This window comes from Leptidea sinapis, chromosome 3, assembly GCF_905404315.1.
Source record: "Leptidea sinapis chromosome 3, ilLepSina1.1, whole genome shotgun sequence".
In the NCBI taxonomy this organism is placed as follows: Eukaryota; Metazoa; Arthropoda; class Insecta; order Lepidoptera; family Pieridae; genus Leptidea; species Leptidea sinapis.
In genome coordinates this window covers 10,646,729-10,662,014 of record NC_066267.1, presented here as the reverse complement: position 1 = coordinate 10,662,014, position 15,286 = coordinate 10,646,729, and the positions used below count along the sequence as shown (strand labels likewise).

The 15,286-nt window shown below is 36.0% G+C and overlaps 2 protein-coding genes across 2 annotated transcripts in view; one reads left to right on the top strand and one right to left on the bottom strand.

Moving 5' to 3' along the window:
- The window catches only part of LOC126979590 (kinase suppressor of Ras 2), a 37,721-nt gene extending 29,349 nt beyond the window's left edge, over nucleotides 1-8,372 (bottom strand). Inside the window, exons 1-5 of the mRNA XM_050828961.1 lie at nucleotides 8,084-8,372; nucleotides 6,208-6,345; nucleotides 4,081-4,219; nucleotides 2,472-2,600; nucleotides 611-743 (exon numbers count right to left, since the gene is read on the bottom strand). Coding sequence (XP_050684918.1) covers nucleotides 611-743; nucleotides 2,472-2,600; nucleotides 4,081-4,219; nucleotides 6,208-6,345; nucleotides 8,084-8,248 — 704 coding nt within the window. The 5' untranslated portion in view covers nucleotides 8,249-8,372. The remainder of the gene's footprint in view (nucleotides 1-610; nucleotides 744-2,471; nucleotides 2,601-4,080; nucleotides 4,220-6,207; nucleotides 6,346-8,083) is intronic.
- A 260-nt stretch (nucleotides 8,373-8,632) lies between these two features.
- Nucleotides 8,633-15,286, top strand: part of LOC126979592 (uncharacterized) — a 55,195-nt gene continuing 48,541 nt past the window's right edge. The window contains exons 1-2 of the mRNA XM_050828964.1: nucleotides 8,633-8,838; nucleotides 8,916-9,067. Of these exons, the coding sequence (XP_050684921.1) occupies nucleotides 8,790-8,838; nucleotides 8,916-9,067 (201 nt within the window). The 5' untranslated portion in view covers nucleotides 8,633-8,789. The remainder of the gene's footprint in view (nucleotides 8,839-8,915; nucleotides 9,068-15,286) is intronic.

Here is a 15,286-nt window from a genome sequence, read left to right as displayed (position 1 = left end):
TACTGGCAAAACTACTGTGGTGTGTCTTCCACAGAAACCACAGTAGGAAAAATAGAATAGAATAGACCTCTTTAAAATATACTAAACCATGTGAGCCTAACAAGAACTCCAGTAAGAATTTTCCTAGACAAACATCTAAAAATTCACAAACAGGTTCTTACCAAATTTGGCTTAGCAGCGAGAGCAACATAAGTACCGAATATGCTGATTTGTTTCTAGTAATTTGCTAATCACAAAATCAACACAATTAGTGTAAGTTGTACGCTCTGTGTCACGAAGGATCTATATGCTAAATCCATAATAGTGTTCTGAGAAGTATCTCTCAGATTGGGGAGACTCCTTTGCACAGGATGCCGGCTAGATTATGGGTACCACAACGGCGCCTATTTCTGCCGTGAAGCAGTAATATGTAAGCATTATTGTATTTCAGTCTGAAGGGCGCCGTAGCTAGTGAATTTACTTGGCCCATCGTATGTCTCAAGATGACGAGCGTAATTGTAGTGCCGCTCAGAATTTTTGGGGTTCTTCAAGAATCCTGAGCAGCATATATATAGGGCGTATTTATTACCTTCTAATTACCATCAACTGAAACTGAAAAAAAAAAATATACCTATGATCAGAGGCGTCAGGTTTAACAGATAGCTGCGACTCGTGTGAGCTGGACTTGGTGAGCGAGTTGTCTGGAGTGGGCAGGTGGCTGTTCTGTCTCCGCTTGCTCACTGGTGTGTTCGGTGACTTGCCACCTACAACATTACAATTGTAATCGGTCAATTAAGGACACTAAACTTTTGGTATACTTGATGGGTAGTTAAAATATTATTATTTGGAATAAATTGTGAATACTTCTTAAATTGTTGAGCTATCTTGTTCATGACGCCGGAACCATGTGCACACCGCAATAGAAATGCCTAGTTAACTTAAAAGTAAGTAGTTAACTAAAAAATCGTCGACCAGTGCCGGGGGAAACTTGTGTCTTCTATCGAGTCCTCTCTTGAGAAGGTCGCGGGGTAGATTGAACCTTGTCCAATTTAACCCCCAGAAGACTCGAGTTTGCGCGTTTACCACTAAAAAACCCCATTTGTCGCATCAAATTCAAATATTTTTATTCAAAATAGGATTTATAATCACTTATTGAACGTCATAATCTACCACACATTCAAAAGAGACTGCCTCAGACCTGAGAAGAATGGGCGCAAGAAACTCAGCGGGATTTTTTATATAAAATATGGATTACAATGTAATATCGTACAATAAACATTTATAATAAAAGAGCCTGAGGGTGTTCGCTTTATTCCCAGTCCGTGGTGTCATTAAGAAAATCGTTTAAGCTATAATAAACTTTCCCACACAAACGTTTTTTAACAATTCTTTTAAATTTCGTAACACATTTGTTTTGTACATTTTCTGGGATCTTATTGTAGAAGCATATACATCGCCCAACAAGAGACTTATTAACTCGACCCAACCGAGTAGTAGGCATAACAAGTTTATGTTTAATCCTCGTGTTAACATTATGAATGTCACAGTTTCTAGAAAATTCCTCAATGTGCTTATGAACATGCAGAACATTATCAAAAATGTATTGTGAAGCAGCAGACAATATGTTTTTTTTTAATTTTTCTCTTAATGATTCTTAGGACCTAGGTTATAAATCGCGCGAATAGCCCTCTTCTGCAGCACAGAGGCGCGCAAAACTATTATTGGTTCTAGGAGTGGGTAGGTTGAAAGTTCCATATATTATTATTATTATTTGGAATAAATTGTGAATACTTCTTAAATTGTTGGGCTATCTTGTTCATGACGCCGGAACCATGCGCCCACCGCAATAGAAATGCCTAGTTAACTAAAAAGTAAAGCAAGGATCCTAGCTCAGTAAAGTATTGCCAATGAAGCTGATAAGACGTCTGCCTTTCATTTTAATATCGACATATTAATTATATTAATATTAATTTAAAAAAATCAAAACATTTTATATTTACTTTGCTATTAAATGCATGCATAAACAATGCAATATATTAGATACTGAACATCGTGTAATGTGCACAAAATGGGAGTGCATGTATATTCATGAGGTAAAGATTCAGTTTTTATTTATGGAATAGGAGGACAAACGAGCGTACGGGTCATATGGTGTTAAGTGATCACCGCCGCCCACATTCTCTTGCAACACCAGAGGAATCACAAGAGCGTTGCCGGCCTTTAAGGAAGGTGTACGCGCTTTTTTTGAAGGTACCCATGTCGTATCGTCCCGGAAACACCGCACAAGGAAGCTTATTCCACAGCTTTGTAGTACGAGGAAGAAAGTTCCTTGAAAACCGCACTGTGGAGGACCGCCACTCAGGACACCCACCACCATCTGGATGGTGGGGATGATATCCTAACTTGTGGCGTGTCGTGCGAAGGTGGATTAGTATATATAGTATAGTATTCAGAATTCTTTGAACGTAAGGTGACATAATTACTAAACTTACCATTACCCTGTACTTTAGCGTTTTTCCTATTCTTCTCTTCCCTGTTGCGGGGTGATCCCCTGCCGTGTCGTTCCCAGCTGTCCCAGTACAGAGGGAGCTCTGCCGCACCGTCACCTCGTGCCAGTGCATCTGTAACATCATAAAAGGTGTAGGTACACAACTATAATTTTGTTGAAATGAGACCACAATCGGGTGTACCTTTTGGTGGCAGGTACCACCAGGCAGGTAAGTGTTCACCGCCGGCCATACTCTTCTTCAACACCAGAGGAATCACAGGAGTGTTGCTGGTCTTTAAAGAAAGGGTGCCAAATTTTTTGATAGTACCTATGTCGTATGATCCCGGAAACATTGCGTAACTGAGGCACTGAAAACGAAACCAAAACTGATCCGAAACAAATCTTGCTAGAAAACGTCCGGAAATCTTATTACAGCAGACCACGATGATTCGGCGACCGCAGAGATATAATTGTTAGGGGAAAAGGTTTTTCACATTTCATATGAGAACTCGATATTTACATCAATCCCTATCTTTCACTTCTCAAAAACGGTTCTGTTTCAGTAGGTCTCAATAAAGAAGGCTCGTGAGACAGGCAAGTATAGAGCTTTTAGTGTCCCTAGCTTTTTTCAAATGGGTCAAAACTGTTTTGTGGTAAATTCCCAGTTCTTCAGCTAGGTAGGTATGTTGTAAGTATTGATATGCCGATCTTGCTTCACTTTAAAAAATGGCGTCATTACATCCGAAACATGGCAATCAGATCATCTTGGACATGAAAATTCGCGGACTGAAATCAAGTAATCCAACTTTGTGCTACTCTTACTAACACTGCATTAGGTCACAATATTTTTCGCGACTTGCGTTGCATTTTTTTAGTAAGAAAGTTTAAGGTTATGAATTAAATTATTGACGTTTTGGCACGGTTCCAAATAAACAATTATTGAGAATTAACCGAGAGAGATCGCGAGCCGATATATAAATTATAAAGGAAAAGACGACCTCGACACTTCCTAATTGTGCCGACTTTTAATTAACCATCTAAATTAATAGTTGATAATACATGGAGCATTCAGAAATGTGTTGTTATTTTATTTCTAACTCCTTTCTGTGGTTTAGATTTAAACAATAACTTTTGACATATTAATAAAATAAACAGTTTATTTTATAATGAACAGAAAATCATCTGTCGGTCAGCTAGTATGGTTATAAATTTTAAAAGTATGAATACTTTGTTCGTTTTGATGTGCATGGCGAGTTTTTATCTAGTAAGCAAAAATAAGGAGGTTTCCCTGCGAGATCTAATCAGAAATGAGGAGATCTGTAGGAGACCACAGTTACTGACATAGCCCAGATGGTTGCAGTGGGCAGGGCACATAGCTCGAAGGACAGATGGGCGTTGGGGCAGAAAAGTCCTCGAATGGCGACCACGTACCAGAAGACGTTGTTTTAGTAGGCCCCACAAAAGATTTACTGCCGGTGTGGTCAAGATCGCCGGAATAGGGTTGATGAGGGCAGCGCAGGACCGATCGTCATGGCGATCTTTGGGGAAGGCAATCAGATCCAGCAGTGGACGTCTTCCGGCTGAAATGATGGTGATGAATAATAAGAAGTTACCAGTGTAGGTTCGTAGCCGCTGCATCGCGCGTCCCAGCCGCCGTACTTCCTCATCTCGCGCTCCGCACAGTATCGCCCGCAGCTCATGTTCCGCTTTCTCTCGTAACGACTCCAATGAAGCCACCCTAGCGCACAACGCCTGCGGATAACGACCTTATAGACCTCACTATATTTTTTTTACTATTGGCAACTTGATATCTAGGAATTCTCTTGATAATTTTTGGTGAAATGGCAATATTTTAACAGACAATGTTAAATGCAGAAATTAAATTTATAAACAATGCAGGACTCGAACCCGCGACTTCTCGCGTTCCGTGGTCGCGCTCCTCCACTGAGCCAACCGTTCGAGTGACGTATCGTTCATAATTCTTGATCAACTCTCAGGTCGTGGCTTCATCCACAGGATCTACATTACAGTTGATACCTGCTCAATCCCAATATTTGCATATTAGGAAATGTGAGATGTATCTCTTTCAAATTGAGGGAGACATAGTCTTGCAGAGCAGATGAAAATAGTTATGCGCCTATACTTTCTTGTATCACAAATTCTATGTTAAGGATTATCTATTGGCAAGCCAATGACCCAACAATGTCTGACACTGCTCCAACTGTGGGCTCTCTTTTCCACACTTTTCGCTTAAAGCATCTAAGAAGAACACCAAGAGATGTAATCATAAAGTCTATTATCACATTGATCTTTTTTTAACACACACTTTTTTACACATTGAAAATAAGGGACGAGACGAGCAGGACGCTCATCTGATAGTAATTGATACACCCTGCAGATTTCAATACAGTGCCGCTCAGGATTATTGAAAAACCTAAAAATTCTGAGCCGCACTACAACTGCGCTCGTCGTCTTGAGACATAAGTTGTCAAGTCTCATTTGCCCAGTAATTTCACTAGCTACAGCACCCGTCAGACTGAAACACAGTAATGCTTACACATTACTGCTTCACGGCAGAAATAGGCGCCGTTGTGGTATCCATAATCTAACCGGCATCCGGTGCAAAGGTAAACCCTCCCACTGATATGTTCGTAAAAATAATGCACAACAGAGAAGATTAAAAAATAAACAAATTTAACACCACAAATTTGTCATGGGTTTTCCATGTGAATGGTTCATTTGTATATATATATATTTATTTAAAGTGTTCTAATCAAAACATGAAATTAATTATTTGATAACCTAAAAACGTAAAAGAATTGTGAATATAGTTAATTTAAATAATATGTAGATTATTTAGAATGAAACCTATACTTGTGAACACAATGGAAAACCTGTTTTAATACTTATTTAACTTTTAATTAACTTTACAAAAAATTTAGATATACCATTATTCATTCAACTTTTCTTTGAATGAAACAGTTAAAATATATCACTATGGCTAGATAATAGAAGCATTGTTGGTTGTTAAGTCACTTTGGCCATTTTGATACTAAAACAAAGTTTGTATGTAGACTAATTATAAACATTACACTTAAAGTATACAATTGGTATGTTGCACTGATAATATCAAACAATTATTAATTGAGTATTTACCTGGTGCACATGGGTATTTTTTTATTATGATTTGGGAATTTCAATGCACTCAAATCTCTAAAAACTCAACTCAAAAGTTAAGGAGGAGAATCGAGGCTATTAACTAGGAAATGTGTTACTGTGTCAAGATTTAAATTATATCCTCGAGACGTATTACTTTTAAAAGGCGTAGCATACTCAGAGTTATTTTAAGACACCTCAGCCTGATTCTGGCAATGGCTTCGCAGTCCAGAAGGATGTGTATGGGGTCTTCAGCGGCTTCGCAGCAAAATCTTCACAGGTTTGATTCACTGAGACCCATTCTGACCCAGGACATGGGTAACGAAGTTAAAATTATATTTTCTGTAAGATGAAATCTAGCTATGCTAGAACTAGCAATCTAACTATATTTTCTATGCCGCAAATTCCATGTATTTAATATAATGCAAATCAGAAGAGCCAATTCCAAGATACACAAAATATTGATATTAACAAAATACAATTTATAACAATTTTTTGTTTTAAATATATATATATATGATAAGGATGTGAAGTAAATAGATTTGATTAAACAACATTTATGTACATTGTGTCATATATCTCACCTCTATAGCGTCAACACTAAGTCCAACAACCCTGAGCCACTGCCTCAAGCTAGGCACATCTCTTAGCTTACATTGTAACTCTTCACCAAAACTCGCTTTTATCACGAGTTGCCGGGAAAAGTGCTTTACTAGTTTACCCTGAAAAATATATATAAATCAACTTTCAAGTGATAATCTCTTTAGGTATCACAATAAAAAATTTGGTTTTACAATGTTTAGTTTCTGACACTTTATATTGAAATAATCACATTAATTTTGTTTCTTTTGTAATTAGGCCAATGAGTGTTTTACCTTATGTTGAAATTCCTTATTTTTTATTTCACTAGATGGTGCTGGTATACTTTAGCAATAACTCTCATTAGTAATGATTATATCTTTGAAGATTGATATTTTATCATAATTCTCTGAATTATACGTAATGTTTAATGTATTCACTAAACACATAAAAATATATAAGTTGATGTCTTAAACAGAACATAACTAAGATTAAAAAATAAGGCAATTACTACTTATATACGGATAAAAGCTACTAGTAGTATGTAAGTAACTAGAATCTAGATATAGACAAACAAAACAAGCAACACAGAAATTGGTATGAATTAATGAAACAAAAAAGCAAGTGACAGATGTTATTGTGAGCTATGTTTGACGTTTTTTGCTATGAATCGGGAATTCATATGGATCGTTAGAGCACCTCCATCTTAATGGTATATTGGCCAGTGTTAATATTTTAACAGGTGTTTTATTTTTCTTTCCCCTTTTAAAATACATTGTGAAAAATAATAATAAAGAATAAACCACAAAAAAAGCATATACACAAAAGTTATTTAAATTGATAACTAATTAGTGTGTACTGGAAAACTGGGTTAATAGAGTGATTGTTGAAAGGTGATATGCAAAATTACACAAATTTTATATATGCCAAAAGTTGAATTAAAATAAACAAGTTTCAGGGTCAATTACCCATTGTTTATACAAATTTAATCTTTTACTATTCATTATTTCATCTATCTATGTATCAGGGGAAGAATGAGATGATTATCCAGATAAGTATGATTAATAATCACTACAATATGCCTTCACAAAATACTTTGTAAAAGAATTACTTATGTACTCAAGATGATATTATTTAAACAATAATTAAAAATATATATTTTTTGTTTATTCTGACCTAACCTTTTGCAAGCTTTCTTATCCAAATAAAATAATATAATATGTACTAAGACTTCAATATTCAATATAATGTTCTCTCCTAATCAATTTACTCATATATATATATTGGAGATGTTATTGTTATTACACAAACAATACATCAAAACAAATATGATATAAAATTAACAATGTATTTGTTTTTGTTTTTTAGGCATTTCATTTGGACAATAAAAAATTAATATTTCAATTCAAACATACTGGTCAAGCAATACATAAATAATAAAGAAAATGAGGAACATTAATTATATTTGTATATTTTACAAAAAATGTATGTCAGAATTCAGTTTTACAATAGAAACAGAATATGCATCTAAATTAATATGTTAAAATAAATCAATTATTCTGAATAGGTACTAGACTCATTAATTGTATGTAGCTGATATGTATTTAATTTATCCCTGTGTGTCATATTTCCAATTAGTGTAAATGGATTGACCTACTCACTAAAATTGTTAAGAGCTGTTTAATTAGAGAAGCTACCAAGTCAATAAATGATATATCAATTCAAGGCGAGAGGAAATGCGCACGCTTAAACTTTCTCTTAGAGGCATTGGAACAGACACAAGTAATCCTTGAGCCCGGAGGCCTTCAAGCTCAGGCCTTGCAAGTATTTCAAGGGCATAGTTTGTTTTTATTATTCGAAAAGTTTCACAGTTAATTTTACCTCCAGCGTTCGTATTTCATGCTGTGTAAGTTCTGCACTTGTTGAGCACTGTGTCCTCAAACCTTCGAGCCTATCCGCCGAAACATCAATCATTGACTGTATGGTCTCTATCATCTGAATTGCATCACGGTCTCTTTTGATATCATTTCCACCGTCTGCATCCATTACAAATATCACAGCACAGTTCACAATTCACTATTTCCGAGTAATTAATTGTATAAAACACACTATTCATTATAAAAAATGAAAACGAACATAGAAAACATTGCAATGTTGTATTGCCGAAACAGCGGCCATGTACGAAGAAATGAGATGAATGATGAAAAAATCTCGTCTAGAAGGAAAATCTATATTATTGTCTATGACAATCAGTTGGGCAAGGATAATATTTGACAGCTTCGTATAGTAGAAGGAGATCGCCCAGCTGTTTTTATTTTTGTTACTGGTAAGAAATCTAAGTAATGTCACACTCAAATGTCAGATGTAAATGCCAATTTTTCCTAATATGTCAAACAGTCAAAATAATTCAAATTTAGTCAATGAATTACATCGATGGGGTGCGGACGGTTGTAGTGAATTTGATTTTCTTCACCGTCATTTTTAAATCGGTGTAATGTAAATAAACTATTTAGAAACAATCTTTTGCTTTACACCTAAGTAGAGATAGTAGATGTTTTCTTAGAGTTTAGATGTAGAAATAGGTAGGATGTTTGTTAGAGGTATATTGGTTCCTCTGTTCTGCCTTGGAATAGAAGGTAATTGATTTGAATTAAATAATCGGGGTATATAGTGGCCTTTGGGTCTTTGAGCGTTATAAGAATTTATTGTGCAGTGTCTCGTGTGCTGGGCGAAGAAGTGGAGATTCGGCAGATCGCGGCTGACAAGGGAACGAATGTTACAATACCCTGTGGCACGGAAGAAACCCTTCCATCATCCGAAGTTCAGTGGGTCTACCGTGGAAACCGGACACATCACGAAATACTTGTGAGTTCCTGAAATATTAAAATTATTTATATAGGCTTGCATTGCCAATATTTTTGAAGTATGTTGGCGTGTAGAGAATAACATAAAACACCTAGCTTCCAATTTACACCTCAAAAAGTAAATAAATAAAAACTATGTAACGACAATTTTATTGATACTTACTAATTTACCCAAAGTACTCTGAAAAGAAATACATACCTACATAAATTATTATAACATTACAAAATTAACATAAATAAACTCTCTTAATAAACTATTACCAGGCACCACTTTATCATGTACTCCAGTGGACTTCCCTGGGCGGGAGCTACCCAGTACCAGCTCCTTCTATTTAATGGTTAAGTCTATGGATCGGCTTGATCTATTTGACATTACGTGGAGATGCGAGATATTTCTGATTTTCCTACCGTTTAAATCCCATGAGAGTATTCGGAGGATTTGTTTTGGCTAATACCAACAGCGGTACTTCGCCCTGTAAGTCACGTCATTGTCGACATTTCACCCGCATCACATTGATGCTTAGCATTTCACAACCGCGCGTTCCGCAACTAAACTTCTTGAATCGTCTGTCAGCTGCACAATCCCTGAACTGATACTACGGCCTATAGTATACTCATACTCATACACCAGTGGGAAGCTCCTTTGCACAGAGTGCCGGCTAGTTTATGGGTACCACAACGGCGCCTATTTCTTCCGTGAAGCAGTTATGTGTAAACATTACTTTGTTGCGGTCTGAAGGGCGCCGTAGCTATTGAAATTACTGGGCAAATGAGACTTAATATTTTATATCTCAAGGTGACGAGCGCAATTGTAGTGCCGCTCAGAATTTTTGGGGTATTTCAAGAATACTGAGCGGCACTACATTGTAATGGGCAAGGCGTGTCAATTACCATCAGCTGAACGTCCTCCTCGTCTCGTCCCTTACTGTCATAAAAAAAGTCATACAATTAAACATAAAACTAATCAAATCTTTAAACTTTACGCGAACAAAAGCTGCTGAATAGCTAAGGGTGACCCTTCTGCTTCACTATCTCTTTCTTTTCCATTCCGTTGCTTTCTTTCATAGTCGTCATGTTGCACCGAACTAACACGGCATGAAATTAGACTGGACCTGTTCTGAGCGTGTTAAATTCTAAATAAGGAAGAACGACTTGGATAATATCAATCATTATTATAAACCATTTGAAACAATACAAACTATTCAAATTTATGCTTCAATAGAATGATTTTCCGAACAGAAAAACAATTTGCGAAAATAATAGATAATTTAAAATGTGAATAAATAATGACTACGTGCAGTATTTATTCTATTCATTGTCATTTAATGTTATGCTTTGCAAAATTGAACTCAGACATTAAGGCGAAGAGTAAGCAGAACACACGCAAATATGGTGTTTTTAGACAAGTTTTGTGGTGAAAGTATAGCATTTCGAGCTATGAACACTATTTAATCCTGTTACACATATGTTAATTTTTGAACTACCACTTTTCTTTGAAGTTAAACAAGTTTTTTGGCATGGCGTGACGCATTTTTTTTGGTACTTCTCTCAGAAAAGTCATTCTTATAGCTTGTACTTTTTTGTGTGGGTTCATTTATTCAGATTAGAAGTGAATAACGAGGATTGTAAGCATATAAATAGTTTTCCACGCAAGAATTTTGAAAATATTGGCTTTTTATCGCTCAAGGTCGCTGGCATTTAGTGTCGCCTTTACACGATTTAGGCCATCACTGCACGGGATGCGGTTTATCGCTGTTCTTTGTTCGTTGATCAACATGTCTCTACCAATGATCACTGCTATTGCAGCGCTTATTAATTAATTTAATATTAAATAGTGGCAGGAGCACGTGTATTGTTGTATTTGTTGTATGCAATTACTAATTATGACTGTAATAACGATCATCATGTTCACGAAGCATCCTCGCACAGACAATGAATTCTTTTTTTTAATGTAAAAGTTTTTAACAAAAAACAACAGACTTCAAAAACACTATTCCAAAACAATAGATATAATGTGCACTAAAAAGTATAAAAATAATTGCGTATTTTTATACAATATAATTAATTAATCTAATTCTAGATACGTTTATTGTTATTTTTGGAATCGGTGTCCTTCCGCCGTGACTCGCTCTCGCCTCTCGTCTCCTGACGACTCAAGCACATCTCACCTATAACTATGTATGTAGTAACAAACCTATCTTGAATAACACTGACTCCAAAAAATATAATAGTCGTTTTACAATAACATTTTTATACTTTTTAGTGCACATTATATCTATTGTTTTGGAATATGTTTTTGAAGTCGGTTGTGTTTTTGGTAAAAAAAATATATTTTATGATTTTTAGTGAATTTGAAGTACTAATATTACTAATTTTATATATATACTAGATATACTATTTTTTTCAATGCAGCAATGAACGTAAGTGCTTTGCAATTTGATTACGGACAGTTAGAAATTCTGCCACAGATCGCAATTCGCACCCTTACTGTAAGTCGTTAAGAAGTCCCATTGATCATCATATTCGATTACGACAATTATTTGACCATAACTATGTTATGGTAGATGACTTGAATATCCGGATAGCATAAAAAAGATTCGGCCGAGTATCGTTAATTTGCTCCTAAGAATTGAAGAGTTCCGTTACTTTGTCATGGATTCCGTAATCAAAACCTACCCAAACTCTCACCAAACTATCTTTGAAGTATATCCTTTCCATTAAAAAAACAATAATCGAAATCGGTCGGCGCGATATTGAGTTATTCGTAAATTAATCATCCACTTTGCTATACGTATGTATAGCAAATTTGAGACTTTTATGGCTTTCTCATGGATGTCATTGTCAGATCTGGACCAATACATTACAATGGGACCATACGGGAAGCACCAGCTTTCAAATAAAGAAAAATTATCAAAATCGGTTCACCCAGTCGAAAGTTTTGAGGTAACAAACATAAAAAAAGAACATACCGACGAATTGAGAACCTCCTCCTTTTTCGAAGTCGGTTTAAAATAAGGGACGAGACGAGCAGGACGTTAACCTAATGGTAATTGATACGCCCTGCCCATTACAATGCAGTGCTGCTCAGCATTCTTGAAAGACCTCAAAAATTCTGAGCGGCAGTACAACTGCGCTCTACACCTTGAGACACTTATGTCTTTTATCTTAATATAGTCTCATTTTCCCAGTAAGTTCACTAGCTACTACTAGCTTCAGTAATGCTTACACATTACTGTTCACGGCGCCGTTGTGGTACCCATAATCTAGCCGGCATCCTGTGCAAAGGATCCTCCCAGAGGTAATTCAAACTCTAAAGGTTGATGCATACGATAAATTATATTTATACAGTTTATTCTTTATTTTTTTATGAAATATTTGGTATTATTTAAACACTTCACTTCATACTTAAATAATTTCTACATCTAGATAAAATATAGTCTCTTGCTGCAGACAAACGATAAAAACAAGTCAATTTTATAACTTTAGTGTGCGTGACAAGCTACGTGCTGCAAGCTACACTCGCGATGTGCATGACACTTTGTGTTAGTGTGCGCGCATTGCTCATAATAGAGGCTAACTCTAAACTCAATTATTTTCGACGTTTTCACAGCTGACATAAATGACCTACGGTTTCATACAGTTGACGGTATTCGTCAAGTGTGATAATATTGTATCTAGATACTTAATTACGGTGATGGTATTCGCTGAAAACTGTAATTTTATAATCTTACGCCAGCGTCAGTTTATTGTCTAAAATAACCTTTGAAATAATGTTGATTGGTGAACTTGGTATTTGTGTAAAGTGCGCTGTTTGCAATGGGAATACAATCGAGAGATTGTTTCAACGGTTTTATTCTTTGTTTAACCCTTTCAGACCTGATTTATTTTATTTTCGCTAATCGAACTGAAAAAATGCCTGCAACTAGGCTATTGTAAATAAATCTAAGGAAAAATAAATAAATAAATAAATCCTAATTACAAGCTTTTCAAGAAAAACAGCTTTTTCTTTTTGTGTACAAGTTACAAAATTAACAAAACAATTGGCTTTTTCTTTGGGTAGATTTAACAAATTGCAGTTAAATCACGGTCTAAATTAAAACTAAAATCAAAGGCATCAATTCTTATCCTTAGTTAGGCATAAGTGAACCTTGCATTTTATGCATTTGATTGGGGTTCTACCCTTGCATCCCATCATTTTACACCGTGTCCCAAGGCCCTCATCGTGTGCAGGAAAATGCCCAGAACCGTCTCGAGTTATTTCAGCTTCTGGGCGTATCTAGGATTATACTTGAAGAAGAGAGTACAGTAAGTATACTGTTTGGCAACATGTTTTCCGGTGAAAGGAAGAATCTGTTCGTCAACACAAAGGCTTTTCTCGAGTCGTAAATCTAAACACCTCTTTCTAACAGCATCAAAGATCGAGCGCACTTTTGATAAACGCATATTTAGTATAACCCTGGTGTTGCTGTATTATCAACTAGATGTAAATTGTTACGCATCTGAAAAAATCGGTCCCTTGCCATGTTTTCAGTGAACAAGGGAATGCTGATATTTGTTTCCCAAAACATTTTCAAACAAGCGTACCCAAATATTCCAGTGGCCAAATGCAATCCAAACAATATTTCTATTTCCTTTGCAGTAGTAGGTTTAATTCTTACTTTATTGGAATATGTAGCGAATAAGTTTGTCATTTCAGCCATAACCTGAAATAATTGTTTAGGCACGTATCTGTTATAATAATATACTGGGCTTTCAACTCTGGGATCAATAGCAATGGGTGGAAACCAAGCTGGTGAAATTGTGTTAACTATTTCCTTGTGTCTCCACCTAATACTATGCTTCGGCGTAATATTCTGTAAAAGCGTATCTTCAGAGACGGAAGGCACTTCTGGTAAAAAGTTATCACTCATTTCAACCCACGATAAGCCAGTGCCTTCATCGTAGTGTTCGCAGTAGTTTCGCGATGTGATGGGCACACACATCGCGTCAACCGGAGGAGCCAAGTGCGTCCAATAAAAATATAATCGCCCAATTTTTGCTTCGGTAAAGCCCTACGATTGCGTGCGCCGGTTATGAGCATGGCGGTGACGCGAACCCATAAGATTTTACCAAAAAGTGCCCAACGCGGCTTCAGAAGTTTCCACTTCAATAAAATATTGAGTCACCTTTGGTCTGTATGACAATGCAATACATCTAATTAAAATTCATTATAACAAACAGTAACGAATGCATCGTTGCATTGGCTTCTACTTGCATCGGATCTAGGACGTAGCCGGCTTTTATATCGCCTGTTGAATTAATACGAGGAATTGATGGCATTGTTGCACCGTGCGAGGAATATAGTTTGATAACTGTAAATTGTACAGAGAAAAAGTATACACATAACTGATTTACCTAATCTAGCCGGCATCCTGTGCAAAGGAAATGGTAAAATTTAAGTTACTTAAAAAAATTTTTACGTAACTCTTATACGTAATAAATTGTGAATTTGGACACCGCCATTTTGAATTTACTATTGGTTACATAGGTACTCTCATAATACATAATACACTCTGTCAAAATTCAAATTTTCAGCTGCCTTACTATACGACTTAAGTGATACAGCTGCAGCGCGGTGACAAACAGATGAAGTCGTACATGATACTAAAGATATCCTTTAAGGCGAGACTAAATGCCAGCGACCTTGAGCGATATGAGTTCACGGCTGCCGGCCCGCCATCTATGTAACAAAGCCAATATTTTCAAAATTCTTACGTGGAAAACAGTTTATATGCTTACAATCCTCGTTATTCGCTACTAATCTGAATAAATGAACCTCCACAAAAAAGTACAAGCTATAACGATAACTTTTCTGAGAGAAGTACCAAAAAAATGCGTCACGCCTTGCCAAAAAACTTGTTTCACTTCGAAGAAAAGTGGTAGTTCAAAAAGGCTCGGCAGTGTTAACTATAACCGACACATAAGACTTAAGGATATGTGTAACAGGATTAAGTAGTGTTCATAGCTCGAAATGCTATACTTTCACCACAAAACTTGTCTAAAACACCATGTTTATTTGTTTTCTGCTTACTCTTCGCCTTAATTTGTATTCATAAAATCCATAAGTCACCAAAAAACTCCACATAAACGTTACAGTTGAAAGATTTACTGAGAGGAAGCACAAATAAATGAATTGAATAGTCTCAAATCTTAATAGCCGCATGAGTCGAGGAAATAATTG